The following is an 18,659-nucleotide window of genomic DNA, read 5'->3' on the forward strand; positions in this document are numbered from 1 at the left end:
ATATAAACAATGGCTACAGTGTGGCATGTTTTATACTGGCTGCATTGTCATCAGATAAACTTCCAGCACAGGCTCATTGGAAATATGCACCTGCCTCGGCCTACATTTTGCAAAGCATAAAATATGTTGCTGCAGGAAAGTTTCCTTGTGTGTTTCAGATGACAAATCCACTAGAGGGTGCTGTCTACATTATTTTTGAAAATCTGAAATATGTTACTTCGAGTGTTTCTTGTACATTTCAAATGAATGTTCCTCTAGTACACCTCCATGAAAAGATGGGGAATGTTATACGGATCACCTAGCGAACTACTGACCTAAACCCTTCCCTAAACCCAATCAATAAAGCAAACATAAGACAAAAGAGCACTGCGACAAAGTAGTTTTTTCTTTTTACCTCCAACCTTCTGTTGGAACAGTGATTCACAGACTCAAACCTGAGTGCTCTGCATTACAAATACAGTAGCAGACAAAGTGAACTTCTGAGTAAATCAGAATATCTGCATTTACTGAGCAAAACATTTTGTGGTATATATTTGGCGTTGTGCAAAGAACTGCTATATATATATATATATATATATATATATATATATATATATATATATATCCTTAAATATCATTAGTGTGAAAAGGAACATAAGTTGTTCAATTTTACACAGAAACAGCAAAAATATGTTGAATTATATTTTTGTGGCTACACAAAAATAAAGGCTGAAGCATGTATTTTCAATGAGCCTGTGTTGTAACCACCATAAACTCTGAAACTTTGTATAATTACACCTAGCAGCACCTATTTTGCCACATTTGAAAGTTTTATAATGAAAAGCTTCTGTACAAAACCCATTATGACTAAACTAAACTAAACATGCTAAGATGCATGTGAAACACTTCCTTATTATACAGAAAAGCCTAATAGTCTACAAAACAAACCATCATTATACAATAACTTTCCTAATTACCCTAACCTGCCTAGTTAACATAATTTAGCCTTTAAATGTCACTTTAAGCTGTATAGAATTGTCTTAAAAACATCTAGTAAAATATTATTTACTGTCATCATGGCAAAGATAAAATAAAGTTATAGTTATTATATATAATATAGTTATTAGAAATTAGTTATTAACATTGTTTAGAAATGTGTTGAAAAAATCTGGTCTCTGTTAAACAGAAACTTGGGGGGAAACAGGGGGGGCTAATAATTCAGAGGGGCTAATATCTCAGGGGATTATTAATTCTGACTTCAACTGTATGTATGTATGTATGTATGTATATATATATATATATATATATATATATATATATATATATATATATATATATATATATATATATATATGTATGTATATATATATATATATATATATATATATATATATATATATATATATATATATATATATATATATATATATATATATATTTCCTTATATATTTTTTATGTTGCCAATGATACAATTTCTTGTGCCTAAACACTTTAAACTCTCTTAATATGATCATACAGTCACAGGCCTTAAAAACACATTCAAATGATAAACGTTTGCTCCATTTTTTATAGTAAAAATCTTTAATGACTCCAAAAATATCATTCTCTAAACTTACAAATTCAATAGTTTGGGTTCATGGCAGATCCTGTGATGTGACTATTGCGAATGCACTCATTGCAATATTGATGCTAAAATGATATAGTGTGCAGCCCTTATTCATATAGGCAAAAGTGCATAGATGCCCTCTTCTGACGAGATTCTGAAATGTGTACACATTGGGAAATGAATTTACTATTTCAAGTGCAAGCGGTACATCTATAGTAAATAAAGTATGTCAAGATTACCTTCATAAAAAAAAAACACGTTCATACCATATTGGGCATACTTTTATCCAGTCACAAATCATTATCTACTTAAAAGAGAATGAAGTTTCCTCACGTGAAAAATACTGTAGTAATTTATAGCAAATATTACAGTTTTTGAGCCATACTATAGTTAAGTGTATTCCACTGTATATATTATAGTATTTAGAACTTATTGTTAGAGAATGCTGCAGCATACTTTAGTATTAACTATAATGAACAGATAAACTGAAATAAATACAGCAGTTCACTTTAGATTTTACTACAGTAAACTGTGTTGCATTCTAGTATAATGTACCCTGAAGTTGCAAAAAACTACAGTATTGGATAATTTGTAAATATTATTCTAGTTGTTGTTACAGTTACTACAGAATGACTATGAAAGATTACATCAAGTACTTTACTACAGTGTGGTTCAAAAACTCTACAGTATTTACTATAGTATTCATTCATGTATTTCTGTTTAGATTTAGTGAATTGGACTAGATGTGGAGTCCACTAAGACACATCATTTGAGCTAAAATGATTGATTTTTCACCCCATTGCCTGCTTAACAATTAGTGTGGGACAGATCATGCCTAAAACCAGCAGATATTGTGTCGTCTAAACCCAGCATAAAAAGTAAGTTAAGAAAAAGATGTGTTTGTTACCTCACAGATGTCTTTCAGGTGTTTGATGTAATGTCGTTCTGTGCTCATGATCTCGTTGATGACGTTGGCCCTCATCTGGTCCCGGTTCTGAGTGGGCTGGCCCAGGCACAAGCAGTCTGTGCTGGGGTTCGGACTGGCCTCCGCATGGCCATTCTGTACTTCGCTGGAGCTTTCGGCAACCTCGACCGCTGTGTTTTCCTCCTGATTTACCCATAACTAGAACACACACATTAAAACAGACATGACTTGATCTTCAAGTCCTGTTATTATCAATTAATGTAATCATGATAATTGTGCTCACATTGGATTAGCATCCAGCTCAGAGCATCCGGAGTTAACAGCCTGCGTGATTGCTTTCATAAGGTCATTATCGTGTCGAGATGGGGTTTTAAAAGCTTCAGGGTTTAAAAGTTACATTGACGTGAAGTAAAAAAAAAACATAATAAAAAAGTCAGAGTGCGCCCTCTGGTGGCACTGGTCCCAGTTGCAATTTACCACATTAGAGGCTTATAAAATCTGTTTTCACAAGGACATAAATGAATCGCCATTTGAACTGGTTACACACTGCCAAGATACACACACATAAGCCACTGAGACAGAGGGCAATACAGATGCGCGCACAGTTAGAAGCATGGTATGTGTGTGTGTGTGCGTGCGTGCGTGCGTGCGTGCATGTGTGTGTGTGTGTGTGTGTGTGTGTGTGTGGTTGAAAGAATCTGATGTGATTTTATTTGCCCTGATTATGTAACTTATCATTTGCTTTCCCAGGTGAGCCAACTGATGTGAATACACATGCACGTACACGCACAAACTTTTTTTTTCACAGACACACTATAAAAACCCATGCACTCGTTTTGATACTAAGCTACAAGTATTTCTGCACTCTATCTCTGAAACTATCAAGGAATGTTTTAGGTTTAAATTTTAAAGGGATAGTTCACCCAAAAACAAGAAAATTCAGATAATCTTTTACTCATCCTCGTGTTGTTCAAACCTGTAGGACTCGGTAATATTGGTAACCAAGCAACTGACTTCTACTGTTAGGTACAAAATCACTACACAACATTTCTCTAAACAATTTCATGAAGAAGAAAAAACAGCGATCGCAAAGACAAGAGGATGAGTAAATGATAATGAGTACATTTTTATTTTTGAGTGAATTGTCCCTTTAAACAAATGAATGGCACTTTTGATTAAAATGCAAACAATATAAAGTCTGTATTAGGCATGGGTCCATGTAAGTTTCTGACGGTGTGAAAAACTTGGATAAAAATATCATATATCAAAAATATAGTTTTACAGCATCATGCTATTATGATTACTGCTCTGAAATAAGTTCTTTTTAAATGTCTGAGTAAAAAAACAAAAAACTTTTTCCCCCATTGAACAAATAAATTTGATTTTAGGAAACAGTTATACTATTTGGTAACAGTAAACATGTCAGGCGAAAAAATTCAAATAAATCATTGACTTCTGCTGACTTAATTAGTGTCAAAAATACATAAAACAACATATATATACCTTAGAAACGGTACAACAAAAAATGTTGTGGTTTTAAAACCTTGACTTTTCCCAACTGCTGTAAACCTTAAAACCGGTTATCGTCCCATGCCCAGTCTGCATTTTATCAACAGTCTAATAAAAGCATACAAAATAATTGTTGACTATGCACAAAAATTTAAAATTGCACATTTAAGGGTCAGAACATATTAAAAAAACGATAAACACTGTCATTATTTACATATTTACTTTTGGAATTGATCATTTTAAACCTCTATGATTTTCTTTCTTTTGTGAAAAAAAATAATTAATAGTAAAAAATAGTCAATTTTAATGGGGAAAGTCCTATTTTTCTTGCTTTTATAGAAAAAGAGGCTTTAAAAAGGGAATAGGCTATCATAAAATTACTATAATCTAAACACAAACAATAGATTGTGTGACAAACAAATTCTGACATTTATAATGTTATTCACTAATAAAAAGAAAATTTAGATTACCTTTTACTCATCCTTATGTTGTTCAAACCTGTAGGACTTGTTAATATTGGTAACCAAGCAACTGACTTCTACTATTAGGTACAAAATCACTACACAACATTTCTCTAAACAATTTCTTGAAGAAGAAAAAACAGCGATTGGAAAGACAAGAGGATGAGTAAATGATAATGAGTACATTTCTATTTTTGAGTGAATTGTCCCTTTAAGAAATAAATGGCACTTTTGAATAAAATGCAAAACTCATTTACAGTACACACAAGATGAAGTCTGCATTTCATCAACAGTCTAATAAAAGCAGCATAAACAAAATAATTGCAGACTGTACGGGACAATCTACCGGAAACCTACATTTTCACTTATAAACAATGTGAAAGGGTTTGACTTAAACTTGTCATCCTCAAAAAAATCATACAAAAACGAGCATAAAATCAGACACTTTAATGATAGAATGCATCATTGATCATTGTGAGCTTCTCCATCAAATGATGTCACTTCTGAGTTATAGCCTTAAACGTGTAATGCACGCATTTTGTGATAAATAAATTATTGGCCACCATTGATTTTTTATTCTTTTTAAATATTTCCTAAATGATGTTAAACAGAGCAAGGAAATTTTCACAGTATGTTTGATAATAATTATTCTTTTGGAGAAAGTCTTATTTGTTTTATTTCAGCTTAAATAAAAGCAGTTTTTAATTTTTACAAAAACCTTGTAAGATCAATTTTATTAGCCCCTTTAAGCTAGATTGGTTTTCGATATTCTACAGAACAAACCATCTTTATACAATGACTTGCCAAATTACCCTAATCTGTCTAGTTAACCAAATTACCCTAGTTAAGCCTTTAAATGTCACTTTAAGCTGTAGAAGTTTCTTGAAAAATATCTAGTAAAATATTAGCATTCACGGCCTAGATAAAATAATTAAGTCATTAGAAATGAGTTATTAAAACTATTATGTGTAGAAATGTGTTGAAAAAAAAATTCTCTCCCTTAAACAGAAATTGGGGTAAAAAATAAACAGGGGTTTAAAAACCCCCCCAGTCCTCCTGACTTCAATATTAGTATATATTTTGTTATTAACTACATAATGAGAAAGAAGCCTTTAGTGAAGTTGAAAGTGTACTTATTTTTGCTCACCTGGCCTTTGAAGGGAATTAGCAATTTCTCCTCAACTTATGTTGTGGAGAGTTGTGGTTTGCGCATATGACTTGTCAAACAAACACAAGTGCTCCAGGCAAATTTCCCCTCATTTTTCCTCCATTTCTTATGTCCAAACAGACCAAAAAGAAGCCCTTTAAACTTCTCTCCCAACCTCCAATTGGCCTGCAGATAGCCATACTAGAGGATGCTGCTCACTCATTGACTGTAGGTAATCGCAGATGTTATTTTCACACATTGATATGGCATGGCATGATTTGAATCGCAAGCAGCTCCAGATATTTAGCATGCCAAATATCTCACGGATGTCAGCAACTCATCTGCCATTTACTCAGATCGCGTCTTTGATTGTTCACACTGTGTGATTGTTACTTGCATGAACGAGCACCATTTTGCTTGTGATTTCAGCCATTTGTCGATGATTTCTCAAAACCTGTCGGTGAGTCAAAATCTGGCTAAAATCATGCAGTCTGAACTTGGCATAAGTAACACGTAGAACTAATTCACGCACAATCATGTTACATGCTCTTTGGGGAAACACACTAGTATTACAACGAGCGTTTATAACCTTGCAAATACATAACGTTACTTGAAGCCAAGATACACCATTATCAGGAAACCGGCCCTGATGCCTAAGCATTTTCCTCATAGAAACTGCTGGTTGTTCTCCAGGTTTGTTTATCCTTGTAGGGATATTTGGCATATCAGAGATATCAAACCCCCCCAACCACTCACACACACACACACACACACACACACACACACACACACACTTGACCTGATCTAGAGCTGCAAATACTGGAAAAAAAAACACAACAAAATTAAAAATAGATTTTCATAAATACATAAGCCTGTCACAGTTTCTATTCACCCCGAAACCATGTCCTGCATAACTCCCTCTCTCTTTCTTTCCCTCTGTCTCACGCACTCGGCTTTCTACACAAAGTCATGGATATGGTCTCTAATCTCTTGAAGGATGTTTCTCAGATTAAGTTCTCATTAAAATCTCAAATTATACTTGTACACCTAGAAATCTCTGCCTCAGCGCAACCTTCCAGTGCATTAGCCTTGCTAGCTGTCCGTCCTCATCCTCGTCAAACTAGAGGCTTAGTTTAGGGATCCTGGTGCCCGGGTACACAGCGTTTTTGTATGTGTGGGCGTGTGTGTGTGTGTTGCTACGGCTGTCTGTTTGAAGAAATAGAGGAATCAGTAGAACACTGATGACGCAGATGTTGAACACACACACATACACACACACCTGCGCACATACAAACTTCCATCTTCCCTTTCCTTCCTCTCAGTGTCCAATCTATTTTAGCCTCTCTCTCTCTCCTCCCAGAGCAATCTGTTTTTTTTTTTTTTTTGCCTGTTCTTCTCTCCTGCCCTCTAATGAAAAGTGACGTCTCATTTTATGCTTCATGACTCAACCTCACTGAACAGTAAAGAGAAACACAAGACACAGCAGAAGCCAGGATACAGTGTAAAGGTGTCAGCATCTTACACTGAAGATCAAACTAACCCCTAGTAGGTGACATTATTATAGCATTTTTGCATTTCTTTGACTTGGTTGCTTCTAATTGTTATATTTACACTAAGAAAGGATCTGAGATAAGTTTATATTAGCAACTGGTCAAATTATATGAAAAAATGTTAGGTGAATGATTTCGTAAGCCTCAGCAAATGTTCATTGGTGATGTACCACAAGCTTAAATGAGTTTCAGTTTGCTGTGTTGCTGATAAATCTACTGTACTATTGCTAAATAAACGTACACTGTGTAGTGATTTTAGTTGGGAGTTGCAATACCTCAGCATTTGATGCAATAAAAAGGTAAAAAAAATAACATGATTAGTGTAATGTGATTCCAAAGCAAGACAATATTCAGTCAACAAAAACTTTCACTGCAGAAACATTTGAGAATCTAGTTATTTATTTATACATTATTTGAATTACTATTATTTTGAATTAATCAATTATTCTCTTCTCAAAACCACTTATCTTCTCAAGCTTTTGGTCTAATTATTAGCAATACGATAGTAAATTTTAGATTAATAGAAAAAGACATTTATCATTTACATAAATGGCACATCCATACATCTATTTGAAATAATAATGATTGTCGATCTGGTGGTGGTCAAGTTTCATGGAATTGGATAGAGAAAGGCATTTATTCGCATTAAAGCTTTCAAGAACTTTATGAGCGGTATGAAACAGAATCTTCTTCTCTTTTTTTATTTTTGCGATCAAGATTAGCCATGAAGGCCTATGGGGTTCCCTGGAGGGGACAATCTTCCCACTCATCCAATCACTGCTTAGCTTGATCTTTCCTCTATACTCTACTAATCATTTTACCTCATGGATGTACAGAAAGGCCTTAAAGAGAACAGTGAACCATTTAGCTATACAGCGCCGTTGGGAAACTGACTGTCAACTAGAAGAGCGTGTCACAGACTGGGAAAAAGTATGGCAGAACATTTTGTTTCATCTAAAAATCACAATCACCAACTCATTCACTATAACTTTTGTCATAGAACCTACTGGACCCTACTCAAAAGACATGGTATCAACGCCTCCTTTGATCTTCTCTGTGATACATGTCCTGACCAGGAACTTAGATCTTTTTCCGTACAAAAATTTTGAAATGAGGTCTGTGTTATCTTATCTAAAATGATTGAAAATCCTGTACCGGTGAATCCTTCCATTCTATTACTGAGCGATGAGGGGTGGTAGGGGTTGGGGGGAGGTGGTAGGTAGTTGAATTGATATATTTCTTTATATTGTTTTTCAGCCTGATTGCTTTTTTAACAATAAGAAAACATCTTCTTCAGGGTAACCCACAGAGAACCCAGAGAAGGAACTATTAGCATTCATTTTAGATATATTTACATATAAATACATTTTTTATGTACCTTAAATCATGTAAAATGTAGGCACAGTCATTTAGATAGCAATAAGACAGATATTTACTTTAAACTTTAAATTATTTTATTTTAAAACATTATAGAGGTGACAGTTTACAATAAGGTTCAATTAGTTAATGTATTTACCAACATAAATAATGACTAATAGTTGCAAAGCATTTATTAATCATAGATCAACATGTACAAAAGCATTTTAAAATCTACATTTATGCTGGTTAACATTAATAATGCACTGTGAGCTAAGAATAACTAGCCATAAATGACTTTATTTTCTATTAACTAACAAATATACTGTTATAATTTATTCATTCATTCATTTTCTTGTTGGCTTAGTCCCTATATTAATCTGGGGTCGCCACAGCGGAATGAACCGCTAACTTATCCAACACGTTTTAACGCAGCTCTGGGAAATATCCACACACACACACTCGTTCACACTCATACACTATGGACAATTAAGCCTACCCAATTCACCTGTACCGCATGTCTTTGGACTATGGGGGAAACCGGAGCACCTGGAGGAAACCCACGCAAACGCAGGGAGAACATGCAAACACCACACAGAAACGCCAACTGAGCCGAGGCTCGAACCAGCAACCTTCTTGCTGTGAGGCGACAGCACTACCTACTGCGACACTGCGTCGCCTTGATATAATTTATATAGAAAATAAAATGTATTGTTCCTTGCATGTTCATGATATAATGGCACTTTATTATATAGTGTTACCATTTTAAATATTAACAAAGCACTTGAGGGTCTTGAAAACCTCCAAACATGGATCATAAAAAGGCACATTATATGTCCGTAGCTTTTGTATCGCAATTCAGATAAACATGACAGCAGTGTTTAACTCTCTATTGCATGCATTAACAAAGAATGTTAAATAACTAATGTCATTTTTGGGCCCAATCAAATCAAATTGTTACTGTTGAAAAACAAAACAAATGTATTGTATTGTATTGTATTGTATTGTATTGTATTGTATTGTATTGTATTGTATTGTATTGTATTGTTTTGTATTGTATGTAATGCTTTATCACTTATTATTATTGAAAATGAAGTTCTGAAGTACCACATTTATTTTATTCTATTATTGTGACGTCACTTTTGATTAATTCACTGTATTCTGAATGAATAAAAGTTTTCATGTCTAAAAAAAATCTTCATGTCATATGATTGATTAGAAATCCTTAACATTTCTTCCTATTATTGAATATTTAGTCCTGAAGTACCACATTTACTTCATTCTATTATTGTGACTTTCACTGTTCTCTTGATGAATAAAAGCTTTTATGTCTAAAAAAATCTTTCTGACCCAAAACTGAACTATTTTATACAGTCTGAGTAACAAATACATATATATTAATACTATGAATTTAGGTATGTAGCTTTTGTACTACAAACAGCACCGATCAATTTAAAAAATGGCTAGTCCTGCTAATAGTTTCCATAATGAACTAACTGCATGAAGTTGCCATGTCAGGCAACAAAAATGCCCACATCTCATTATTTAAAAACTGCATTAGGTTCTGCTAATGGTGCACAAATAACAAACTGCAACCATGCAGATTTAAGCATACCTCAGATGTAAGTCTATACTCATAACGTTTCATTAAAAAAACCACCGAGCACTGCTGATGCTGGTATGCGTGCAGAGTTTATGATGTGCGTGTGGACTGTGAGTAAACAGTGAGCAATGATTTCCGATGACAGAAGAGCTCCAGGTCTCAGCAGGAGAGAGACGCCAAACCTGCAGGCCAGCGCCACCAACTGGTGTGACATAACGCTTTCAGACTCCACCGCGTGCATCTCATTTTTCCGTCCGTCTATTGCTTGTCCTTTCACGGTGTTGCATAAGAGGCAACCAAAGGGTTGTGCTGTACAGATTGATATAGTGCGTGTATTAAATATGTATCTGTCTGTGCGGACACAGGTGATATTCTTTGTACAGCGAAGAGATTTTCTCACATCTGTCATGCCCGAGAGAGTGCCTTACACAAGCTGCCATCTGCGTGAGTGTGTGTTCGGGAGGAAAACGACTGTTAGAAAGGGAGGAAAGGGAAGAAAGCAAAAAGCGGGAACTGAAAAATGCACTTAGGAAGGTCTATGTATGTGGCCAAAGTTAGGACCAAGTTACATAAAAGTCCCATTAAAGAGCGCTCCACCTTTACCAACACACTGCTCTTTCATAAGCACATCTCTAGCCTACACCTCCTTTTATCCTTTCACCCATGATCCCCACTAAAAGGGTTTATGGTCATATTTTAGTGCCAGGCTAGGTTTTTTTCTTTTTTTTCAGAGAAAGCAGACCTGAAGGATCGGCTGTGTGTTTCAGGTGCAGTTGTATTGCAATCCAGATAAACATAACAGCAGTGTTTACCTCTCTATTGCATGCATTAACAAAGAATGTAAAATAACTTAAATGAAATTGGATTCAAATTGTTACTGTTAAAATACAAAACAAATTGTTGTATTGTATATAATGCTGTATGACTTTAGTGTTACATGATCTATAAGAAATTATGCTCATACTATTTATATTATTTGCTAATTAATAACTAACTCATGTGGAACTCTGAATGTGCGTCTCATTTCGGAGTCTGCTACTGTCCACCAGAGGTCATATTTTGGTCACGGACGCATGCTTTGAGAGCCTTTCTGAATGAACGAATTAAAATTTCCAACAAGGCAACCTGGGGTGCTGAAATATAATTGGCTAAAGTGGCATTGGACAGGTTAAAAGAACCAAAACAAAGACACCCATTCCAGAATAACTGACTTCAGCATTGTTTTTCAAATAAACAAGAATGTTAACTTGGCATGTTTCGTAAATATCTGCAAATGTTATGGTGCTTTTATGCTTTAGAAGAGTCAAAAATGTACATACAGCACCTTAAGTACCACATTTATTGTAACGACACTTTTGATCGATTCACTGTATTCTTGATAAGTAAAGGTTTTTGTGTCTAAAAAAAATCTTTCTGACCTAACTATTTTATTCAGTCTGAATTAGGGCTGCACAATATATCAATTCAGCATCGATATCGCAAAGTGTGCGTCCACAATTGTCCCATCACAGGATATGCAATGTTAATTTAGGAGTACAGTTGATAGGCACTTCAATTGAGAATACATGATATACGTTGAGTTTTTGCAAAAGATAAACATAACAAGAGTAAAACTTTATCATTTGCATGTGTTTAAAAGGCATTTCAAGAGAGTCTAAAGCATTTACGGACAAAAAAAAAGTACATTTGTAACTTTAATGAAGAATATTTAACTGAATAAAGATTATACAGTGTTACTTTACATTTTATTATTCAATTTCTGTGCCTGAATACTCTTTGGGTGTACAAAAAATATACAGCACTGTTTATTTAACATTTTTGTTGCTCCACTGTAGTTATTTTTGCTTGCAACTTGTTTAATTTATACATGATTCGCAACTTTACAAATTCAATCAAACTAAATGAAAGATCTGGTGAAATTGTATTCATACTGCAATATATACCACAGATAAACAAAATATTGCAATGTCAGATTTTTCCAATATCATGCAGCCCTAGTCTGAACAATAAATACATTTATAATAACACTATGAACTGTAGATAATGAAATTAAATTAATCATAAAACTTTATCTTTGTAAGTTAATTTTAAAAATCCATTTGAATTGTATTGCTATTACTATAAAAAGGAAAATGTGTGACTCAAAATGAATGTTGTGCAATAAAGGGTTGTATATGCAGGAACATCTGCATGTATATGCATAGTATCAAGCATGACTGTGCTCATACACATACTCATTAATATTTCATTCCTGTCGTGCAGCATGTTCAGAGCACCTGTTTTTTATTCATGACATTTTAAAGCACTTTACTCGCTATATTAAACCCGGGTTGTAAAGTATCACTGACAAACTAACACTCAAAATGCAACAGACAACAAGAGACTGGAGACTTCATGCATAACACTGGCTCACTATTTACACAGAGAAAAGGCAGAGAAGGTGGTGTTTGAACTGGGACCCCACTTTTAGACCCCTGACACAACTTGAACACTAGGGTGGAGGCGAAATGCTGTAAAAACGCTGATAGGTTTGACATACTGTAATTAAGGGGCAATTATTAAGTTCGTTTCATTTTCCCTAATGGTCTTTATTTGCCTTTAATGGCCACTTTATTAAGAGCACCTGCTTAATTACTTATTAATGCAAATATTTAATCAGCCAATCACACTGTACCAACTCATTGAATTTATAAATCTAGACATGATCGAAAAAATCTAGGGAGGTTCAAACCGAGTACAAGAAAGAGGAGGAAATAGAATTTTGAGCATGGCATGGCATAGTAGATGGTTTCAAAATCATCAGCAAGACTTTCAGAGAATAACTTGAAAAGAGAATAACTCCAGTGAGTTGATTAGTACTTTGGGTATAAAATGTCTTGTTTGATGGTCAGAGCAGAATAGAAATCAGCTTATAGAAAGGCGACAGTAACTGAAATAGGCAACTATTACAACCAAGACCATTTTTAAACATTCATGATGTCAAAACTTGAAGCAAATGAGATCTAGCAGCAGAAGAGCACATCAATGCGACTCTTCTCAGCTAAAAAAAAAAAAGGAATCCAAGGCTACAAATCACACCGACTCACCAAACCTGTATAATAGAAGATGAATCTAGATTTTTGCTGCAAAATTCAGATGGTGGGGTCAGAATTTAATGCAGAACAACATGAATATAACTTATCTTGTATCATAGGTTAAGGCTGGTTGAGGTGTGATAATGTAGAGTATATTTTCTCAAAATACTCTGGGCCTGAGTAATCGTTTAAATGCCACAGCCTCCCTGAGCATTACTATTGATCAAGTCCATCACGTAATGACTATTGTGTGTCTTGTGATGGCTACTTCGAGCAGGGTAACACCTCATGCATGTCACAAAGCTGGAGTCATCTTAGACTGCTATCTAGAAAATGACAATGAGATCACGAAACTGAAATGGTCTCCACAATGACCAGATCTCAATCTAGTGAAGCGCCTTTTGGGTGTGCTGAAATGGGAGATTTGCATCATTGATGCGTAGTTGACGTAGTGTAATGCAGCATGTCAAGCTGGATCAAAATTTGTCCAGCAACTTTGTTGAACCTAAAAGGAAAGGCAACTCTGGATAAATAGAGGGTCCAACCTAGTCCTACACCAAAACAAAATTACTTTTGCTACTTATTTAAAAAGAATTAAAACAACACAATACTTAAGTTTGTTTGTTTTTTTGGAGGGGGGGGTAACTTAATTGTTTGATGTTCAATTCACTTAAATTTGTAAAAATTATTTGTTTAATTTAATCAATTTGTTTTGGCACAACATGAAGGATTTATGGGGAACCCAGCATTTTTTACAGTGTAGTTTGGTGTACCTAATAAAGTGGCCAGTGGATATAAATATCTATACTAGTCTGTAGAATCTACAGTAAAAGATTTTTAACAGTCATAGAGGCTACAATTGAGCCAAACATGTTTTCATGTTTACAGTAACAAAGTCAAAAACGTCACAAAATACTGTCAGAAAAGAGGGAAATATTAATAGTCGTTATTGTCATAATAGAGTCAGCATTACATTTAGAAAATTGTATTTTTGTATTCCATTATTTTCTGACAGACCCAGACTGTCATGAGGATAAGTTGCCATGAAAGCGAAGCGCAGCGACTGTGACGGAAAAACGAAACGTTGGAACACAGCGACAGCATGTGAGCAGTAAGCGATGGGATGCATTCAACGGTCAAACGTTAAGCAGTGGTTTTGAAAAAAACGCACCTTAGCCGTGGCGTTTGTGAGGCGTGATGCAGCGACAGGGTTGATATAAAAAAGCTGTTTGGATTGAGGGGGGTGGGACTCCACCTTAGAGAAACAACAACAACAGCAACACAAACAAGAATTTGGGTTCAAGATGGAGGTTAGAGGGAAGAATGTGATCTCTTCTGACTGACGTGTGACAGAATGTCTTCAAAATTCAAGTGTTTGCCTGAAAACATGTCAACTGAATATCTGTCATTTATTACACTGTTTATTTCTCGACAGGCCTGTGTGTTGCAACAGCTTTATCCGGCTGCTTTTTATTAAAAACATAGTAACCGAGGTTCTGCAGGTGTGTATTAGACAAGCGGTCATTAGACCGAAAAAGTGTTCAAGTCTGAGATGGACTCACCCTGACGAAGCTGGCGGGAAACCAGCCCTCCTCCTCGTCGATTTGACCCCACCACCAGTCCTTATTCGAGGCGTCCAACACCTTGATGACATCACCGGCCTTGAAGGCCAGCTCCCGGTCAGCCATTGTCACATGGTCCCATACTGCCTCGGCATTCACTACAGAGCCCCCGCTGACCAACTACAGAAAGAGAGAAGGAGCAGACGCAGGATAAGCTACAGGAAGACAACAGTTACATAACATCAGAAACATTCTGGATTAACATCAAACAGTCACATGCTGGTTTGCGCTCCGCAGTCAGCTCTCTGGAAACAAAACTGACAGGGGTGTTGAGATGTAACGCTGCAGCTCGTTTCGGGTTCGCCCTGTTTCTCCCACTGCTTTGGCTCACTTTTGAAACAAAAGGTGCAGATGTGCTGTTATAATAGACACAATAGCCATTTGGGATTTTGATAGCTTCTATTAATTCATTTATTCATTTTCCTTCACCTATATTAATTAGGGGTCACCACAACGGAATGAACCGCCAACTTATCCAGCATATTTTTACACAGCGGATGCCCTTCCAGCTGCAACTCAGTACTGGAAAACACCCATACACTTTCACATTCACACACATACACTACAGCCAAATCGGAGCTTGCAGAGGAAACCCACGCCAACAAGGGGGTGAACAAGCAAACTCCACACAGAAATGCCAACTGATATAGGTCTACATTAAAATAAAGGTTCTTTATTGGCATCCATGATTCCACAAAATATTCTTTTTTGTGAAACAGTGTTGCATTTAGAAATGCTCTTTACCCTAAAAAATGGCATACTCAACACATCAAAAGGTTAATTTTTTATGACATCACTTCAGAAATAGCTCTAACATGCTGTTTTGATGTACAAGACACGTGTCCTATAATGAGTGTTGCTTTAAATGCTTTAAACAGCTGCTTAATGTTTTTGTGCTACAGCTTTATGAGCCTTTAATGACTATGGAGTTCAAAAGAACTGCATTTATTTCCAATAGAAACATTTGTAATATTATAAATGTCTTTGTTATCACTTTTGAGCAATTTTCCTCTCATACTTGCTCAATAAAAGTATTCATTTCTTTAATACAATATATGACACACAAACGTTTGAGTGCTGCTGTTTAATAACACGATATTTCATACAGAAATTCATTGCATCTAAATTCCACTGTCAACGAATGCTGCATCTTGGCAACAAACACATAAATCCTACATCAGTACACCACAAAAAATAAATACATTAAAAACTGTTATTTAAACCATCCTCTTATTTGATCAGTGAAAGAACTTTTCTGAGGGCTGTTCTCTTGAACAAAAGTGGCGTTTATGCATGACAACTAATTACAGACTATAGTTGCACTCAAAATGCACATGTCAATCAAACTCACTCTAAACGTTCAGTCGCAACTAAATTTAAAGGGACAGTTCACCCAAAGTTGAACACTGAGTATTAATTTATGCATACAAGATACAGAGGACAAAAATCTTAAAGTACAAATCTGAGCATGGCACGATCACCAGTTTCAAGGTTTACCGTGGTTTGAAGAAGTCAAGGTTTTAAAACCTCTTCAGTTATACCGTTCCTAAGGTATATGTACGTTTTTTTATGTGTTTTTATGTGTTGTAAAGAAATCTGTGTTTTTGAAACTAATAGAGAGAGCAGAGGTTAATTATGTATTTGAATTCTTTAGCCTGACATGTTTACTGTTCCAAAATATTATAAATGTTTACTAAAATAAAATATATTGTGTTTAATCTGAAAGTTTTTTTTTGCCCAGACTTTTAAAATAACCTATTTTTTGATTACAACCTATTTAGTAATTACAATATCACGATACCTTGAAACTGTGATATTTTTATCTAAGGTTATCACACCGTCACAAATTTACACCAGTCCATGCCTATACAAACGGTACAAGCCATTACAATGGCCATACAGACTAAAAGTAATGAAAATCATGCAGATTCAAGTCAGCAGCATAAACATTCAAATATATTTGAATAAAATCTGTAAACAAAAAAATACCATTATATAGGATTTTTAAAAATCTTAAATCCAAATAAAATGCTATGGAAATAATGTGCCAGCATCCAAGAATAAGCAAGCAGATGATGTCACTGTAAAATATGTATAAACCTTTTTACATTTAAACGGATAGTTCACTACAAAATTGACAATTCTGCCTTAATGCACATGTTCAAACCTGTTAAGAGTTGCTTTCTTCAATTGAGCACAAAAGAAGATAATCTGAAAAATCTTGGTATCTAGCAACCAATGACTTCCATAATAAAAATTGTTTGCTATACCATAGTCAATGTGTGCCAGTAAACAGCAGTTTTTAAAATATCTTCTTTTGCACATTTTAAAAGAAACAAATGTTGTCTGCAGAAAGAGCAAAATCTGTTTGATTTGTAAAAAGCAACTGCATTTGATACACACCACGGCAGTTGTTATCGCAGTGTCATAACACACTGTGGGTAAATGCGAGAGCTCTCTGCTGATCTGATATCTAAACTCCATTACTGAAATCTGTTGTTCAAGTGTACAAGGCACTGAAATACCCAACACAAGCGCACGTGTATGTGTGATTGCATACAGACAACACAAAGCCTTTAAGTCAATGTGTGCGAGTAAACAGCATTTTTTAAAATATCTTCTTTAGTGTTTAACAGAAGAAAGAAACTTATAAAGATTTAAAACACATAAACTATACCTTGAAGATGGGACTTCATTCTTGTATATCATACATGTGATTGGCTTGGAAAAACATACACAGATTTTATGGAGGTAATAATATGCCAAACAATCTGAGTTTGAATCTTGTTCATTTGATTTATTGACAAGTGTACTTTTTATATGCCATTAAAATTGCTTCTGAAATGTAAGACAAATTAATTTTTTTAAGTCAGATTTTTTATAATTGTATTTTCAATCTTCAGATTTGTTTTACTCTGAATTCACAGACTGCAGATATCCAGTTTGTAAAAATACAGTTTCAAGTTTTCAAATTCAACATTCTAAAATTCAAAAACAGAAATTCAGAGTGTGAAATTTAGATTCAGTAGAAAAAGTAGGTCAGGGGTGATCAATAGGGAAGAGTAGATGATCACCGAAGAGCCAAACCAAGCATTTTGGCCAATCACAGAACTGCGTGAGTTTACTGGTGTATGTGCACACGGAGGACACATTTTATCTGCAAACATTTTATCTTTTAATTTTAGATCATTCGATTTGATGTTCTGATTTGATTAATTAAAAACTTTATTTTTACAAAATGAATTTTTAGAAGTTTGAAAATACGTCTATAAAAATCTGACTTAAAAAATTCAGTTTTCAATATTGAAAATTTAAGTTCAATATAAGTTATGAACTTTAACTTAAGAAATTCAAATGAATTATTTCAAATTCAAAACAGGTGTAACGCAGTAAGTAGCACAATCGCCTCGCAGCAGGAAGGTTGCTGGTTCGAGCCCCGGCTGGGTCAGTTGGCATTTCTGTGTGGAGTTTGCATGTTCTCCCCGTGTTCGCATGGGTTTCCTCCGGGTGCTCCAGTTTCCAGCTCAGTCCAAGCTAAATTGGCCATAGTGTAAGTGTGTGAATGTAAAATAAGTTGGCTGTTCATTCCGTTGTGGCGACCCCTGATTAATAAAGGAACGAAAAGAAAATAAAGAATGAAATTCAAAACAATTTTTAATGGCATATGATATTCAGTTTACAAATACAATTGCTAATAATTCAAATTAACATTATTCAAATTCTGATTGTTTTGGCATATTATTAGCTCCATAAATTTTGAGCTTGACAATTTATCTCACTCATTCCTCCACTACATACTGTATTTGTTTAAAAACAAACCATATAA

General features: G+C 34.8%; 1 protein-coding gene across 4 annotated transcripts in view; it reads right to left on the reverse strand.

Moving 5' to 3' along the window:
* Positions 1-18,659, reverse strand: part of arhgef9a (Cdc42 guanine nucleotide exchange factor 9a) — a 68,262-nt gene that overhangs the window by 16,862 nt on the left and 32,741 nt on the right. For 2 of the 4 annotated variants that reach the window (XM_087253402.1, XM_087253404.1), the window contains exons 2-4: positions 14,774-14,953; positions 14,383-14,466; positions 2,494-2,709 (exon numbers count right to left, since the gene is read on the reverse strand). In XM_087253402.1, the coding sequence (XP_087109528.1) occupies positions 2,494-2,709; positions 14,383-14,466; positions 14,774-14,953 (480 nt within the window). The remainder of the gene's footprint in view (positions 1-2,493; positions 2,710-14,382; positions 14,467-14,773; positions 14,954-18,659) is intronic. The other 2 variants (XM_087253403.1, XM_087253405.1) reach the window with 1 other exon arrangement.

The sequence above is a fragment of the Danio rerio genome, chromosome 5 (assembly GCF_052040795.2).
Source record: "Danio rerio strain M-AB ecotype USA chromosome 5, GRCz13ab, whole genome shotgun sequence".
NCBI classification, from domain to species: domain Eukaryota; kingdom Metazoa; phylum Chordata; class Actinopteri; order Cypriniformes; family Danionidae; genus Danio; species Danio rerio.